The sequence below is a fragment of the Schistocerca americana genome, chromosome 6 (assembly GCF_021461395.2).
Source record: "Schistocerca americana isolate TAMUIC-IGC-003095 chromosome 6, iqSchAmer2.1, whole genome shotgun sequence".
In the NCBI taxonomy this organism is placed as follows: Eukaryota; Metazoa; Arthropoda; class Insecta; order Orthoptera; family Acrididae; genus Schistocerca; species Schistocerca americana.
This window is the reverse complement of record NC_060124.1, coordinates 167,103,847-167,122,745: the sequence shown is the minus strand read 5'-3', so window position 1 is coordinate 167,122,745 and position 18,899 is coordinate 167,103,847. Positions and strand designations below refer to the sequence as shown.

The following is an 18,899-nucleotide window of genomic DNA, read 5'->3' as shown; positions in this document are numbered from 1 at the left end:
GCTTTATGAATACTCCTGTAGCTGTTTATTTGTGGTTTGTCTAGCAGTAACCCAGTTGTGATATCTTGTACAAGAAATGGCATCAGTCCTGGAAAAAAATCGACCATTACATTTTCTGCCCCCATTATGTTATCTTAAGCCTGTCATAAATAGACAAGTGAACTAGAGTTGATAAAATTGTTGAGAAGAGGAAACCTCCTTGAGTTTCCTGAAAACAAACATAATTGGTTTGTTCTCCTAATAGGGTACAAATGGTCTGGCTTCTACATAAGAGTAGAAGTGACCCACAGTTTCATATATTGCCAGCAGCTCTTCGCCATAAGCACTCCCATTGGTTTGTGCCTCAGTAGTTTGCGGGAGAAAAAATATTAAGGTTTCCAACATACTGATTGAGAGCTGCACCGATCACATGCTGCATAGCATCTACCACCACTGTTAACAGCACATTACAGACTGGGCGAGACAAGAGAACTGCTTTTTGTATGCTGGCTTTTACCTTTTCAATGGTGTGTTGCATCACTGGAGTCCATGGCAAGGGGTGCTCATCCATGAAATTGTTGCTGTTAGTGCTGCTGTCAGCAGTGCATGTATTTCTGCTGCCCCGGCAGTGTTGGCAGTTGAAAACAACGATTCATAGGAATATTCTTAGCTGCTGAAAATCCATTGGGTACAAGGTGTTTTTAAGGACCCCTATTTTCTTTTTGAGTGGACAAATACAGACCACAGAAACTGTATGGCTGAGGAATGTGCATAACACATTTTGTTTTATTTACTATCAAACTGTATTTTCCGATTCAGTCAAACATTGGAATGAGGTGTTTCTCATGTAATGCTACTATCTGGGGAAGCACTAAAATATCGTGTAGATAAGCAAATAGAACTCAATCACCACAGCACTTCATCTACAAAGCTCTGCCATGACTGAGCGGCATATTTTAGACTGAATGCCTAATACATTCATGAAATATGTTATATTAGTGTCTGTGTAGCAGTTGGAGATGGTGGATGCATTCAAAGCAGGGTAATCCCTATAAGACCTCCAGGTAACATCTTTCCTCTTTTGTGTCAAATATTTTAACAAATTTTGAAACAGTTTTATAGACCAAAAGATATTGGTACCAGTGTTTTGAAAAGAACTGAAAAACTTGGCATACAAATACAAGATGATTAAAATTCCTCTGGATGTTGTTCCATGTGATTGTATAAAGTATGAAATACATTAAAGTTTAAACGCAAATCCTCACAAATTTTAAATGTATGGTAGGCAATAAAACCATGACTGTTAAACGATTCTAGCCCTGGTACTTTTTCTACTTTAGGACCACATACTATAACAACAGTAACCTAGCCATTACCGTGCTGTGCGGCATCATTGTTCGTAAACATAAAATTCATAACACATTCACAGAACTCTGAAGGACTATGCAGAATCACTTGTGAGGTGTACAACAGAGACATGGGTAGATCATATTACATGTCCACCATGCTGTTGGTCATCAGGACCAGGAATCATCGAAAAATAAATCAATCCGAATCCGTGTCAGTATGGGTCAAAGCTGATGATTTTACTGGTGGTGGTAAGGCTCCCCAGTTTATTGCAAACTGTCAGTGTCAATATGTCATATTTCTGGAACTTGATTGGACCTGGAATATAATAGGTTAGTCATAATGAGAGGGAGAGCATAGGGAAGAAGCAATTTGTGAACTATCAGGCTTGTTGATGGTCAGCATCTGTCTGCAAATTAGCACTTGGCTTCTAGTGAACATGTTTCCTCCCTGGAGTGTGTGGAAATACAGTGACTGTTGTTTTACACAATGTCACTGTACAACAGCCAGAAGAATTTTAATCGTCTTGACACTGGCTGCGGAAGCATAAGTAATTAATAGTACATTTTTCCTGCAGTAGGTGATTATTTCAGTGAAAGTCTTTTACATTGTCAAGAGGATGCTAATAGTTCTACTACATAGGATTTTTATGAAGCAAAGAAAGGAGTTGGCTTTAAAAGTGGATAAAATGCAATAGATCATCTGCAAGTGAAGAACTAAACTACAAAATGAGGCTATGGTGAACATCGACCACTAGAACACTATAATTCATCATTGATGTTATTATCTTTGACTCTGCTCTCTCTGTCTTTGTGTCTGTATGCCATTACGAGATGTTCAGTTGTATTGTGCTTCTACATTTCATTAGAGGTTTTGATAACAAACCACTTGTTGGTGATTTCCATCCTCTACCATATCATCATTAGGACTGGGATTACCCCAAGGCAATGTTTGTGAATCATGACTCTGCCTTCAATTCGCAGGATGTGAAAGAGCTCTTGACTCACATTCAGCTAAAACTGTCCTGACAGCCACTTATAAACAAAGCATTGCTTCAACACATGTTAGTATACTAAGGAATATATTTGTATCAGAGCTATATCTTCTGTTACCCACCATTATACTGGGAAATTCAGATTTGAAAGGAGATTCCATACTATCAGAAGTATTCTCAGTAGCCCTAGAAGAAGATTTCAAATCCCTAAATTGGTAAAGAGAAATAATATATGTTAACAGAACAAAACTGAGTCACCTTGTTCTTGCTGCTAACATTGTAGACTCTATTGTTAGCCACTATTGCAAATGAAGTTCAACAACAAATGGAAGAACCTTAATAAAGTAAGTATGAAAGTAGGTCCAAAAGCAGTTACAATAAAACCTAAATAATGTATAATCAAAACATGGAAAAGGCAGTAGTACAAATTGTTTTCCTATGAAGCCATATGTATTACTTTTAGGTCCTACAACTGTCCAAGGATCTAAATCATAATATAATCCGTGCAGAGTCTTTTCAGTATTGTATCATTCTGTGTTATTAAAGAAATTAAATGCAGAGCCTATAAAACAGAACACATCAATAATTTGCTTATGTACATAACTGTAGAGCTCAGTGTTGCCATATAAGCAATTTCAATTTTGTTATTTATTTTATGTTCAGTGGAGATACTGCAACATGCCTCTACAACTCTCCTCATGAAGATGAGTCTTTGCCTCGAGTGTTGCCTGGAAAGTTATTAACACTTGATGCACAGTGCCGAAAGGACAGAGGAACTAGTGCTTGTTTTGTAAGTTGTTCAAATATAAATAGACCAAATATTTATTATATCAAATAAATATAAGCTAGCATTAATTTTTGCCATTATTAAATATAGTTATTCCATTCATTCATTTATATGCATACAAAAGATGATGTGTAAATCTCACGATGGAAACGACCCTTCAGACATGTAGACTGAGTCAAGTTATACATTTACTGGCAGAAGCAGCCACTGTAGGCTACTGTAAAAATTTACTAACAATAAATTATGACGGGTGCTAATATACTCTTACTGATAATTATGGAGTGACTTCTAAATTAAATGTGATATATATAGATGCCTATAAACTGAGAAACTCAAGATCTGTTTAGTATAAATATTAAGTTATGTAGAATTTACATCCACAAGTTAAAATATTCTGATAAATTACAGAAGAAGAGGCTAGTGAGGCACTCATTTAGTTTTGAATATCTGGGGATTTTTAGTTTTCTGCTTGAAATCTGCTGGTAACCTGTTATAGGTTTTTGCATAAGAATATAAAATTTCCTTCTGAACTCTAGAAAGGGATACATAAACTATATGAAAGTTGTTTTTGCTTCTGTCGTCATGGCCATGAAATGCACAGCTCATTCTAAATATGCTCATGTTATTAACCACTAATTCCAGTGGGGGATATATGTATTGCCACAAAAATGAAATAATACGTAAGTCCCAGAAGATGTTTTTGCAAGAAGTTCAATTCTCAACTTACTGAATATCCGTCATGCACATTCTTCTAGAATGAATATTTTTTTTTTTTTTTTTTTTTTTTTTTTTTTTTTTTTTTTTTTTTTTAAAAAATCTTGGCTGCATTACTTTAAAGTTTTGTGCCACAAGGCCATACTGAGTTAAAGTATGCAAATAATGATAGCAATCCCACCTGCAATTCAACACAATGAGGGAGATTTCTAATCACAAAGCAGGCAGAACTGAGGTTTTTGGTTAACTTACATGTGGTCTGGGGTCACTTTAGTTTGGTGTCCATGTGGATGCTTAGGAGCTTCACAGGTGGAACTTCATCCAGAGTGTGTACTTCAATCTCTACGTGTGGTACCTGTAAAAAATTTTGATTTTTCGGAACTGCATATTTAAACAATGGAAACTTCACGTAGAAATATCACCAATGTAGGAAAAAATAGATTGCTACTTACCGTAAAGATAAAACACTAATTTGCAGACATGCACAATTAAGACACTTACACATAAGCTTTCTGCCACAGTCTTCATCGGGAATAGAGAAACACACGCCATTCATTCACACAAGAAGCACACCCCATACACACATGTATGTCAACCCTGGCTGCTCGGAGCAGAATGCAACTATCGCATGGGATGGAAACAGCAATTTGGAAGGGGTGGGGAAGGGGGAGGGATAGCAGTGTATGGGTGGGGAAAGAGAGGAGTGCTATCTGGTAGAGTGTGCAGGGACTAGAATGCCAACAGGTGCAGCGTCAGGAGGTTGTGGGGCAGGAAGGTGTAGAAAATGGATCAAAAAAAGAGAGGAGTGGGGAAAGATGGGCAGGTGTGTTGGCATAGTGTGGCAAACAAAGTGGATGGGAGATGAGAATGGGGAAGAGGTTATAGGACAGAGGGGCTGAAGCTGTTGGATGGAGGATGTGGGAACAGTATGTGTTGTAATGACACTCTCATCTGCACATTTCAGAAAAGCTGGTGACAGAGGGGAGGATCCAGATGGCTTGGGTAGTGAAGCAACCATTGAAATCAAGCATGTTATGTTCAGATGCATGTTGCACCACAAGGTGGTCTACTTTGCTCTTAGCCACAGTTTGATGGTGGTCATCCATCCTGGTGGACAATTTGTTGGTAGTCTTAAAGTTATGCAATGATTGCAACAGAACTGGTAAATGACATGGCCACGTTCTCAGATGGCCCAGCCCTGATGGGGTAGGATAAGCCTGTGACAGGATTGGAGTAGGAAGTCTTGGGTGGGTGGATTGGGCAAGTCTTGTACCTGGGTCTTCCACCATGTGCTTGATTTCAATGGCTGCTTCACTACCCAAGCCATCTGGATTCTCACCTCCACCACCAGCATTTCTGAAATGCACAGGTGGGAGTCATCGTTGCAACATGTTCTCCACTCCTGTAATTATCCTGGCCTCAACTTATGGTAACATACTCTCCCCACATTCTCTACCCAATAGTTTCCATCCCCTCTGTCCTATCACCTCTTCCCCATTCTTATCTCCCACCCTCTTTGCCACCCTCTGCCAAAGCTTCCACCCATTTTTCCAACTCCTCTCCTTTTTCCATCTGTTTTCCCCACCTCCCTGCCCCCAAACCTCCTGAGCCTTTTGGTTTTCTAGTCCCTGCACACACTACTTGACACTTCTAACAGCCGTGTACCGCAAGTCTCCAGAGGAACGGAAGGTTCCAAATGATTGGAAAAGAGCACAGGTAGTCCCAGTCTTCAAGAAGGGTCGTCGAGCAGATACGCAAAACTATAGACCTATATCTCTGACGTCGATCTGTTGTAGAATTTTAGAACATGTTTTTTGCTCGAGTATCATGTCGTTTTTGGAAACCCAGAATCTACTACGTAGGAATCAACATGGTTTCCGGAAACAGCGATCGTGTGAGACCCAACTCGCTTTATTTGTTCATGAGACCCAGAAAATATTAGATACAGGCTCCCAGGTAGATGCTATTTTTCTTGACTTCCGGAAGGCGTTCGATACAGTTCCGCACTGTCGCCTGATAAACAAAGTAAGAGCCTACGGAATATCAGACCAGCTGTGTGGCTGGATTGAAGAGTTTTTAGCAAACAGAACACAGCATGTTGTTATCAATGGAGAGACGTCTACAGGCATTAAAGTAACCTCTGGCGTGCCACAGGGGAGTGTTATGGGACCATTGCTTTTCACAATATATATAAATGACCTAGTAGATAGTGTCAGAAGTTCCATGCGGCTTTTCACGGATGATGCTGTAGTATACAGAGAAGTTACAGCATTAGAAAATTGTAGCGAAATGCAGGAAGATCTGCAGTGGATAGGCACTTGGTGCAGGGAGTGGCAACTGACCCTTAACATAGACAAATGTAATGTATTGCGAATACATAGAAAGAAGGATCCTTTATTGTATGGTTATATGATAGCGGAACAAACACTGGTAGCAGTTACTTCAGTAAAATATCTGGGAGTATGCGTGCGGAACGATTTGAAGTGGAATGATCATATAAAATTAATTGTTGGTAAGGCGGGTACCAGGTTGAGATTCATTGGGAGAGTCCTTAGAAAATGTAGTCCATCAACAAAGGAGGTGGATTACAAAACACTCGTTCGACCTATACTTGAGTATTGCTCATCAGTGTGGGATCCGTACCAGATCGGGTTGATGGAGGAGATAGAGAAGATCCAAAGAAGAGCGGCGCGTTTCGTCACAGGGTTATTTGGTAACCGTGATAGCGTTACGGAGATGTTTAACAAACTCAAGTGGCAGGCTCTGCAAGAGAGGCACTCTGCATTGCGGTGTAGCTTGCTCGCCAGGTTTCGAGAGGGTGCGTTTCTGGATGAGGTATCGAATATATTGCTTCCCCCTACTTATACCTCCCGAGGAGATCATGAATGTAAAATTAGAGAGGTTAGAGCGTGCACGGAGGCTTTCAGACAGTTGTTCTTCCCGCGAACCATAAGCGACTGGAACAGGAAAGGGAGGTAATGACAGTGGCACGTAAAGTGCCCTCCGCCACACACCATTGAGTGGCTTGCGGAGTATAAATGTAGATGTAGATGTAGATGTAGACAGTGTTCCTCTCTTCGCCCACCCATATGCTACTATCCCCTCCCCTTCCCTGCTCCTCCAGATTGCTGCTTCCATCCCATGTGATAGTTACATTCTGGCCTGAACTGTTGGAGCTGGCGTTTGTGTGTGCTTGAGGTGTGCTTGCTTATTTGAATGACCGGTGTGTGTTTCTCTATTTCTGATGAAAGCTGTGGCTGAAAGCTTATGTGTAAGTGTCTTTCAATTGTGCTGTTCTGCAACTTAACGTGTTGTCTTTATGCTAAGTAGCAGTTTATCTTGTCCTACACTGTTGAACTCCATATTTATTTATTCACCCAAAAAACTTTCCAGATTGTGAGATACTGCACAAAAAAAAGATACATACACAATTACATACAGTACACAAACAGTAAATGTTCGGCAAATAAATGAATTTTTCACTTTATCCATAAAAGAGCTAGCCCTACATGCAGTAGCTACACTGTCTTGTTCGAAGACTCCAGTATTTCATATGTTCTAATATGTGTCTTTGTAAGATAGATATTAAAAAGTTTGTGGTGAACCAGTTGTAAGCTTGTTTCATTATTCTCTTGGCTGGATGTGACATGAAACACATTTGTACCCTTTATCACTGTACTAAGCCTCATTAGCATACTTCACACTTTTTGAGAAACCTCCAATGTTCTACTTTACCATGTCATCTTGGTTTTGGGGACCCGTGCATTGCCAGAACCAATATCTTGTATGGTCCCAAGAATACCACAGAAACTAAGAACTCAGTGACCTGTTCAATGCCATACTCATTTTGGTCTATGGCCTGAGACTTTATTCTGCTTATTTATGTAGATACTCCCTCTTTCCTTCTATTACGCATATTGTGATGTTTTACTAACTTGTATCAATCTAGGTACATGATTGAATTTCTGTGGCTTGCAAATGATGTTTTGTTACAAAAAATACATCTGTAGAAATACATTTAGATGTTTCCATTTCCTGTAGTGATATGAGAATCTCATTCTTCTTATTTAACAGGCTTCTTAAATTTTAGTGGAAAAATCCAGATGTGTTGTGCTTGTTACTCTTTGTGTTGTCAAAGCTGCTATAATATGTTTTCCACTGATTGTTGCAGCCGTGTCTATAGTTATCTGGCAGCTTTGTCTTTCAGAAATACTTAACCTAAAAAGGCTTATTGGAAGTACAGGAAATCACAGGGACTGAACAGTCAGTATTCTGGTTACATTGAATGCTTCAGAAAATTAGTTATGCAAATGACCTTTTGTCAGGAACAGTCAGATATAGACATGGTGTGTGTGGTGTAACCATGTGATGCATCAGTCACCCCCATGTGTAATCATCCCTTTCTGTTGCACTGACTCCTGTAGCACTATATTAACATATTCAATGGAACACTTCATCTTTGACTTGTATTATTCAAAGAGTGTCACAATTTTCACTCTATCATGAGGAGCATTCCATAAGTCATACACACAATACATTGTAATGAAATGATTACAGGTTATTAAATTTTGTTTAATTGTGTGCGTTTTCTGACTATTTTCTGACTGTTTACTGATGAGCTCACATAACAGAAGACTATTTAATTTAGTAACAGTAGTAAGTGTGCAGTTATTTTGTGCCATGTAGACTACAAGTTTTTAAATACAATTTCTTTGATGAAATACAGAGTTGCTCAGAAGAAACAAAAATAAATCCAATATCATTTGTTACTATTCACAATCTCAGTAATATGAAAATCCTCCATAAATGCTCATTAGACTTAGGTGCATACGATAATTCTTAGGCTACTGTAGCATGCATCATCAAATTAAAAAAATAAATAAATACAAATATTTTACAGCACTTATGTACAATGATTGCATTACTGCACTGAACTTGTACAGAAGTCAGATTGTACAAAGTATTCATATTATGCGATGTTAATAATAACATAAATGCATGAATCGGTTCTGCTAAGAAATTCATCAGTTTAGTAGCAGGAGTTGGCCACCAGTAAATTCTTTAGACTCTTCTCAAACTGAACTTTATTAGTATTCAAACTTTCTATGGCTGCTGGCATGTTATTGAAATATGTGTTGCTGAATAATAGAAACATTTCTGAACCAAAGTAAGTGACTTTAAATTTTTGTGAAAGTTATTCTTACTTCTAATATTGATTCTGTAAACTGAACTGTCAGCTTGAAAAAAATATATATTTTTAATGACAAATTTCATTAAGGAATAAATATATTAGAAAGCAGCAGTTAGTATCCCCCAGTTCCTTAACAGCCCTCTGCAATAAATTCTTGAATTCACACCACAAATAATCCATATTGAACATTTTTGGGCTTGGAAAATTAGCTTGGCTTCATGAGCTACCCCAAAAATTAATCCTGAATGAAGTAAGCTAGCTTTTTTTAAATTTTATATGACCTTTGTCTGACAACATTCACATAGGAAATATAGTCTTATTTAGGTGCTTCAGCAGTTCTGTGGTATGCTCCTCCCAGTTAAATTTATTATCGAGCTGTAATCCCAAGAATATAACATGGTCAACTTCATCTATCTGCTTGTCATCATATTTTAGGCATATACTGGCAGGAAACTGTTTACAAATTCTGAACTGGTGTATAGTATGTTTTTTCAAGGCTTAGTGACAGAGGAGCCATTTATTAATGTCAATGAAAATTTCATTAGCTGACCTTTCTACGGCTATACTTCATTTACTATTTGTTGCAATGTTTGTATTTTCTGCAAACAAAACTAACTTGACATCTGGTAATGTTACTGGTGGAAGGTCATAGATATTCAGAAGAAAAAGTAAAAGCCTTATGATGGAACCTTGGGAGATACTACATGTTATTGGTTCCCAGTTGGATGATGCCTGATAGCTTAATACAAGTCTGCTGTTGACACCCTTTGTTTTCTGTCAGGGATATAGGGTTGAACGATTTTGCATCATTTCCTTTTATGCTGTTATATTCTAATTTATTTAAAAGGATGTTATGATTTACACAGTCAAGTGCCTTTGATGGATCACAAAATATACCAGGAGCCTGTAATTTATTGTCTAATGAATTAAGTACATTCTCACTGCATGTGTAGATAGCCTTCTCAATGTTGGAAACCTTTAGAAATTCAAGTTTTGACTTGGCTAGTATTTTATTTATGACCAGACAGTCAAGAAGATGATTGTATATTATCTTTTCTAAAATTTTTGAGAATGCAGGAAAAATTGAAATTGGAGGAAAGTTGGTCGTTTTCTTTATCTCCTTTCTTATACAAAGGCTTAACTTCAGCATATTTCAACCATTTAGGAAATGTCCCTCTGAAAAAAAGACTGGTGACATAAATAACATAAAATATGACTAAACTCAGGAGCACACTGCTTAATCAACTTTGTTGATATATTGACATAGCCACCAGAATTCTTTGATTTTAAGAGTTTTATGATGGACATTACTTCTATTGGTGCCATGAGGGTCATGCTCATATTACTGTAGCTGTTTGTAGTGACTGGTATGAGGTATTCCATGACAGTATCTACTCTATCTTTTCAGTAATAGTTATGAAGTGCTCATTGAAAAGTTCACCAACACTGCACACATCTGTTACCTGGGTATCATTTACTTTTAATGCTATGTGCTTCTCTTCATCTCTGGTTCTACCAGTCTCTTCCTTCACTATATTCCATATTGTCTTTATTTTTGTTATATGATGTGACTACCCTTTTCTGATAATGCATTTGCTTTCGTGTCCATATTACTATCTTCAATATTTTGCAGTATATTTTGTAATGATCTATAGCATTTACATCAGAGCTGTTTCTAACTAATAGGTATGGTTTCCTTTTTGTCGTATTGGATACCTTTATTCGTTGAGTAATCCATGACCAAGCGAGGGGGTGCAGTGGTTCACACACCGGATTCACATTCAGTACGACGATGATTCAAACCTGTGTTCAGCCATCCTGATTTAGGTTTTCCCTGATTTCCCTAAATCACTTCAGGCAAATGCTAAGATGGTTCCTTTGAAAGGGCATGACTGATTTCCTTCCACATCCTTCCCTAATCCGATGAGACCAATGATCTCACTGTTTAGTCACCTCCCTGAAAATCCACCAACCAACCAGTCCATGGCTATTCTGTACACTTTAGTCTAATCTGGGTTAGTTTTTTTTTTTTTTTTTTTTTTTTTTTTTGGGGGGGGGGGGGGGACAGTTTTCAAATAAGTTGAGACATTATTAACAAAAGTGTTGTATTTTGCATTCATCCTGTGAGCATTGTACACATCACTCCAATTCATGTCTCTGAGGAGTTTCCTAAAACAATCAATTTTTGGCTTATTGACTACCATCTTGAACTCAGATTTAGTAGATCTTATTTCCTGATCAGTATTAACATTTAGCAAATGAAACTGCAGGTCATGGTCTGAGAGGCTACTTATTATTGGTTTTGTAATATAGTTTTGTTTATTGGACATTTCTATAAAGATATTATCAATGGCCATTTTTGAGCCCTTAGCTATTTTAGTTGGAAAGTTAACAGTATGAATTAATTTGATTGACAATGCTACTAATGGCGTTAAGCTCTTGCCGGAAGAGTTTGTCCAGAAAATCTACATTTAAACCACGGGCAACCATTAGTTCTTTCTTTTTTGTTGTTAAATAGGCCAACAGATCCTCAAAGTGACTTGTGAACAGATTTAAATTACCTGCTAGTAGTCAATATACACTTACTATTTTGAATGATTTATGATGAAACTCTACTCCTGTTGCCCATGCTTCCATATGCTGTTCTAGGCAAGATTTATAAATGTCTGTGTTATTATATCTAAAAACAAAGATGATGTGACTTACCAAATGAAAGTGCTGGCAGGTCGACAGACACACAAACAAACACAAACATACACACAAAATTCAAGCTTTTGCAACAAACTGTTGCCTCATCAGGAAAGAAGGAAGGAGAGGGAAAGACGAAAGGATGTGGGTTTTAAGGGAGAGGGTAAGGAGTCATTCCAATCCTGGGAGCGGAAAGACTTACCTTTGGGGGAAAAAAGGACGGGTATACACTCGCACACACACACATATCCATCCACACATATACAGACACAAGCAGACATATTTGAAGTCTTTAAATATAATATTTAAAGTCTTTAAATATGTCTGCTTGTGTCTGTATATGTGTGGATGGATATGTGTGTGTGTGCGAGTGTATACCCGTCCTTTTTTCCCACTAAAGTAAGTCTTTCCGCTCCCGGGATTGGAATGACTCCTTACCCTCTCCCTTAAAACCCATCCAGACATATTTAAAGTCTTTAAATATGTCTGCTTGTGTCTGTATATGTGTGGATGGATATGTGTGTGTGTGTGTGTGCGAGTGTATACCCGTCCTTTTTTCCCCCTAAGGTAAGTCTTTCCGCTCCCGGGATTGGAATGACTCCTTACCCTCTCCCTTAAAACCCACATCCTTTCGGCTTTCCCTCTCCTTCCTTCTTTCCTGATGAGGCAACAGTTTCTTGCGAAAGCTTGAATTTTGTGTGTATGTTTGTGTTTGATTGTGTGTCTGTCGACCTGCCAGCACTTTCATTTGGTAAGTCACATCATCTTTGTTTTTAGATATATTTTTCCTACGTGGAATGTTTCCCTCTATTATAACCATGTCTGTGTTATTAAATTTATGGCAGGTGCTAGCCAGGCCTGCAGGTTGTGCTGTCGTATTTGACTGCAAATAGCACCTGTGCCATGTTCTCAATGCTATGCAAGTGTCAGTCATGGTCAGAACAGTATTCGGTGTAGTTGTGGGTGCATTATGTTGGAGCTAAGTGATTTTGAATGTGGGCAAATTGTTGGTGCTCATATGGTGAGTACTTCTGTAACCAAGACAGCTGAAGTAATTCAGTAATCTGTGTTTGCTGTTTTGACACCACAGACATAATCTGACTGAATACAAGATTTGGTAGTAGACAAATTGTTTCCTTCTTAGCTAGCTCAAAACTGCATATATTCTTGTTAAGTTATGTTGGTCCTGTAAATAAGTAAATTGTAGCTTTTGTTAAGAGAATAATTCAGGATTCCAATGCAATCTCCAGCATTTTTAGTGATTATGGGAGTGCATATTAAAAATAAAACTGCAGGAGTAAATAAAAAGTGTGCATCTCACCTCGAGAAAAATGCAGAAGGTACTTAATGTCTTTATTCAAGAAGAACAGTGTATTTTTTCTGACAGATCAGTAGCATAAATTAATATTAACAATATTTGAGACAGTTGAACAACATCTGTGTAACAGCTGTCCAAACAGAAACAGTTGGGTGTAAGGCTAAATAACATACAAATGAAATAAAAATATTGATATTAATAATTTCTTCATCCACGCATCATTTTACAATGATATAGGATTTGTCAGCTTAATACAAGAAAAAACAAGCCACACATACAGACAAATGACATACATCAATGTGTTTAATGAGAAGACTGGTGGCCATAGTTTTATTGAAGGAATAATCACAGCATTGGCCAAAAGTAATTTAGAAAAAGAGTAATCAATATGGAGAGACAAAACGTGAGCCTCCATCCTCTCAAAACTGAGGCCAGTGTCTCGACAAATATACTACCTCATTCGGCTATACCTAGCTTACAATTTCCATGTGTTCATACATATTTTCAGATATAGGAGTCACCCAAATTTTTTAACTGAATAGATAAAAAATCTACTCACCAAGCAGTGGCAGAACATACACATAAAAGAAGGTTGTAATTTTCAAGCTTTTGGAGCCAGTGGCTGCTTCTTAAGACAGAAGGGTTGAAGGAAAAGGAAGAGGGGTGAAGGAAAAGGACTGGAGAGGTCTAGGAAAAGGGGTAGATTTTGGGAAAGTCACTGAGAACCACAGCTCAGGGGAGGAGTGACCATTTGGGATGAGAAGGAAAGACTGATTGTTGGGGACTGCATTGGACTAGATTTGAAAAATTGAGAGCTTAAAGGTGGAAGACAGGGTAATATGCAGAGAGAGATTACCGCTTAACCATCATGCAAGAGTTAACAAGAGTGAAAAGCTAAGTGGATTGTAAGTAACAGAGGAGGGAGGGGGGGGGGGGGGGTGTGAAAAATAGACAGGAAAGTCTATGAAAGATGTAGAAAACTAAAACGGAGTGAAGCAAAGAGGAAGAAATTAACATAAATTAAGGCCAGGTGAGTGGTGAGAACCAAGGACATGTTGTAGTGCTAGTTCCCACCTGTGAAGTTCTGAGAAACTGGTGTCTGGGGGAAGAATCCAGATGGCACATGTGGTGTAACAGGCACTGGGGTCACAAATGTCATTTTGTAGAGCATGCTCTGCAACGGGATATTGGAAGTTACCAGTAATACACCCTATGCCTATGCCCATTCATCCTAATTGATAATTTGGTGGTAGTCATACCGATGTAGAAGGCCAAACAGTGTTTACATAACAGGTGGTATGTAACGTGTTGTTTTCCAGGTGGCTCTCCCTTGGATGGTATATGATGTGCCGGTTACAAGGCTGTTATTGATGATGGTAGGAGGGTGAACAGCGCTAGTCTTGTAGTGGGGATGGTCACAAGGGTAGGAGCCATAGGGTAGGGAGATGGGTGCAGAAGGAGCATAGGGTCTGACAAGAATATTGCGGAGATGGGGAGGGCAACGGAAAGCTATTCTAGGTGTGGTGGGCGAAATTTCAGACATAATGGATCTCATTTCAGGGCATGATTTTAGGAAGTCATGGCCCTGTCGAAGTAGTTGATTAACACATTCCATACCAGGATAATACTGAATGACCAATGGTGTGCTCTGAGGATGTGTTTTGGAGGGATCAGCAGTACCAGGATTGGATATGAAGGCCCGGGAAATCTCTCTTTGAACTAGGCTAGTGGGGTAAATACATGCAGTGAAGGCTGAGGTGAGAATGGTGGTGTATTGCTGTAAAGAATCTGCATCCAAACAAATACGTTTGCCTCGGATGCCAAGGCTGTATGGGAGGGAACGTTGGATATGGAAAGGACGGCAACTGTCAAAATTTAAGTACTGTTGTTTGTTGGTAGGTTTAATGTGGACAGAAGTGTGTAACTGGCCTTCGGTGAGTACAAGATCAACATCAAGGAAAGTGGCATGGGATTTGGAATTCTGTATTGGGAGAGACGTGGTGCGTGAGCAAAAAGTTATATGTAATAGTAACAAAGGGTTTTGAATTTTATTGGTTTTGTTTAATGTTGGAAGCCTAAAGCACTGTAAGTGAAAACAGAAAATACTGAAAGAACATATAAGAACACTGCTCCAGCAGTTAAATAATCAAGTTTGCTTAATTTTCTGTTTTTATGACATTCATTACAAGCAAAATACACTAATGCTAACTGCAATAAAATTGTGTTGCAGAAAGATGATCGAGTTTGTGCACAGCTGTTCTGTTTCGATTCTGGCTCTGGCTACTGTGTAGCCTACAGACCCGCAGCTGAAGGTTCATCTTGTGGCGATGGACAGGTACTTTTACTCATCTACTGGTACCGTTAGATCGCATGAGTATTTGTTTTTAACACTGTACTTATAGTCAAAGTCTTTTGATCAAATGTAAGGGGATTATAACAGTTAAAGGAAACCTACAATATTCTATTTGTAAGAGAACACAATACTTCTAATAAACAAGTAAATATGCTACAGGAACTTTAGGGCCTAGTATTTTTTCAAGTATTTCCAATTTAAGGAACTTCCTGAAATTCTGCATGATAACATTTATTTTATTTCAGTTTAATGTATTTTAATTATTACATAAACTTTTTTTATGTTTGAAAATTCCAGTACTGCTTGAATGGACGCTGTGTAGCTGAACATGAAAATATCATACCTGACTATTCTCAAAATACTGCTTCCTATATCAGGCGAAGTGATTCAGATTCTGCTGCAACTCAGTCGAGACCTGTTTATGCTGCTCTTCCTAATTCGACAACACAGAGGTATGTCTCTCCAGTTGCATATTAAGGAAACAATGCTGTAAATTGCTTAAATTGAAACACCTGTATCAAAATGCGGGCCTTGTGTGAATAGAGGTTAGAGTACAGTATTCCATCCACAAAGTGATTTATGGTTGGTGTTGGAAGAGTAAAATCATTTCACCCATAAAAATATTAGAAAACAGTATACATAAACAAACGCCAAAGACAAAAAAAGAACGCCACTTCCTTGCAAATGAAATAGTGATTGCCAACAGTAGCTGTGAAGTATGCAAAACTGTAAAAAAGTTATCATCTGAAATGCTTGATTGGTCATTTAGTTTGCATAAATCCAGAAGTAGTATTATTAAACAGAGTGTACAGTGCAATTGTGGATGATATGTTAACAACTTTTACATATGATAACATTAACTGACAGGACACAGCTTTATTATGTTACTAGTGAGGGATATACATATTATAAAGATTAATAAAACAGTAACAAAGTATTTATTTAACCCTCAACACCCCAAAAGCACCTTGGTCCATCCCACCCTGGTCGATCTTCAGTGGAATGACCAATTGCCTGACTGAGTGATACATCTTCCATTCAGGGTCCAGAGAATTAAGGTCAGCACTGTTCCATCTCTCTCTTGCTTCCATAATGGGGGCTCTCCTTCATCAATTGCCAAATTGAGCTGTATTCTGCTGTTCTTTTAGACCTTTGTTTCCTTTTCAAGTTGCATAAATGCATTTTTGTATCCATGTCCCTCAGCATACCTTGAATTGATGTCATACACAAACAGTCAAAGCATGTCATACAAGGACTTGTCAATAGTGTGCTTTCTCATATTACTGCTATGGAGTAGCAGTCAAAGATTGTAGTTCAACAAACAGTAGAAGGTACTGCTTGCATTCCAATATATAATGTTAAAAAGGTGTCACTACTAAGTCTGTGCATGTAGCTCACAATATTTGCCATGTCAGTTAATAGACCCCTGCCAGGAAGAAAGTTTACTGTTCAGTTATGAATAATGAGGTTACGTGACTACAGGCCGCCCTGTTATGGGCTGTGTTTGCTCATAACTCATTTCAAGGACAGGAAAGAAGCTGATGTCATTTCATCTTTTTCCTTCTTGCAGCTGATTCCTTCACCACCAGTTACATGCTCCCGGGTTTTGTCATCATTTTACATTTTTTATATTAACTGACAGGACACCATATATTGTTTTACAGCTTCATTATTTTACTAGTCAGTGATATACACATTAGAAAGATTGATACAATACAAACAGAGAATTTATTTAATCCTCATCAACACCAATCCTTAATTTCTCATGGGATGTACGCAGGAATATCAATCATATACAGTACTCCAATTTAAAAGTACTTAAGTAATACTCCCAAATTTGAATGTATTTAATAGTTTTTCATTGCATCATATTGTCAGGACTGAAGCAAAGCTTTGGAAGTGGTGTTTCTTTATATCTGTCACTCTGTATATACAGTCAATAATTGGTACAGGTTAGTAATTAGTGTGGACCAGTGTATCATTACTAACAGTTATATTATTGAGTACTTAATGTTTCTAACCTGGCTTAAACAGTTGTAATGGATTTACTGTATTTCAGGATTTTCTCTAATGTGTGATTACACAAGAGACAGACATTAGTAATGGTTTTTCATACAGTGAGATATGAACTTTTTGTCAAGTTTATATCTATAATTATTTATTTCTTATGTTGTTTACTGTACATGTGTTCCACATATCCATAAAATGATGCCATCCTGGACATGGAACATGTCAGTATTATTGTTACAAAAGTTTACTTGTACAACATATCTCAACATAATATTTGACCAGTAATTCAATTTTATTTCAAACACACCATTGGCATTCCATTTCTGATAATCCTTATGAGCAGAAACCACAAAGATCGACTGTAATTTTTTTATTTCCTTTATGTTGCTACAATCAGTTTTGGACTACTGTTCATTTTCTATTGGCCCTCTTCAAAAAAAAGAGGTGTATCATAATTAATGGTGTAAATGCATATAGTTGAAAGTACATGATACTAGAAGCAAACAATTCTCAGTAACCATCGGCTCTAAAACATATACATTAAGAGCTATGCGCACTACTTCAGCTTTGATCGTGTGAAACAAATCTCTTCTACTGCAAGCTCTTTGCTTTCCATATTTTAAGAGGGCACACTATGGACCAAAACAAGAAAAAAAGTCCAGTAAACATGGGCCTCTAAGGTGCATACCTTAAGAGCTATGAGCACGTGTTCAGTAGAAGAGATGTGTTTCAAAGTAGCGAAGGTGAGCGAGTACCCACAGCTCTTAAGGTATGTGCTTTATAGCTCACATTTACTGTACTTTTTTCTTGTTTTGGCCCATATCACTTTGTCCCAAGATATTGAAAACAAAGAGCTTGCAGTAAAAGAGATTTGCTCCACAGTATCGAAGACAAAGAAGTGCTCATAGCTCTTAAACTATGCATTTTAGAGCCAATGTTCACGGAGACTTTTTTACTTCTAGGATCATGTATTTCCAATTGTATGCTTTTGCACCATTAATTATGATACATCCTGTATATCATTTAGGTTTCCTTAATTTGTTACTTTTACATTTCCTGGTTAAATTTTCTTTTCTGTTTCATGGCACTCATTATTTACTACACTATCCACTCACATTAATGTAAGCACCTGTCAAAAGCCTGAATACCCACCTTTTGCAGTGCAGACTGCTGCTAGGCTTGCAGGAATAGAGTCATTGAGGTTCTGGAAGGTACCACCAGGGATGTGGATTCATGCCGACTCCAGTGCCGTGGCCAGCTGCACTAGGTTTCTCAGTTAAGGATCCACGGTGCAAATACCCCAATCGAGGCTGTCCCGTAGATTCTCAATTGGGTTTAAATCTGGGGAGTTTGATAGCCAAGGTGTACAGTAAACTCATCCTGGTGCTCTTTTAATAACACACGTACACTGTCAGCTGTGTGACACATTACATTGTCCTACTGGTAGATGCAATCGTGCCGACGAGAAATAAATTGCTTGTAGGGGTGGACATGGTCCCCAAGGATACGTGCATACTT

At 38.1% G+C, this 18,899-nt stretch overlaps 1 protein-coding gene across 1 annotated transcript in view; it reads left to right on the top strand.

The window, feature by feature from the left end:
• Positions 1-18,899, top strand: part of LOC124619259 (A disintegrin and metalloproteinase with thrombospondin motifs 1) — a 474,635-nt gene that overhangs the window by 447,633 nt on the left and 8,103 nt on the right. The window contains exons 13-15 of the mRNA XM_047145524.1: positions 2,984-3,110; positions 15,249-15,353; positions 15,669-15,823. Of these exons, the coding sequence (XP_047001480.1) occupies positions 2,984-3,110; positions 15,249-15,353; positions 15,669-15,823 (387 nt within the window). The remainder of the gene's footprint in view (positions 1-2,983; positions 3,111-15,248; positions 15,354-15,668; positions 15,824-18,899) is intronic.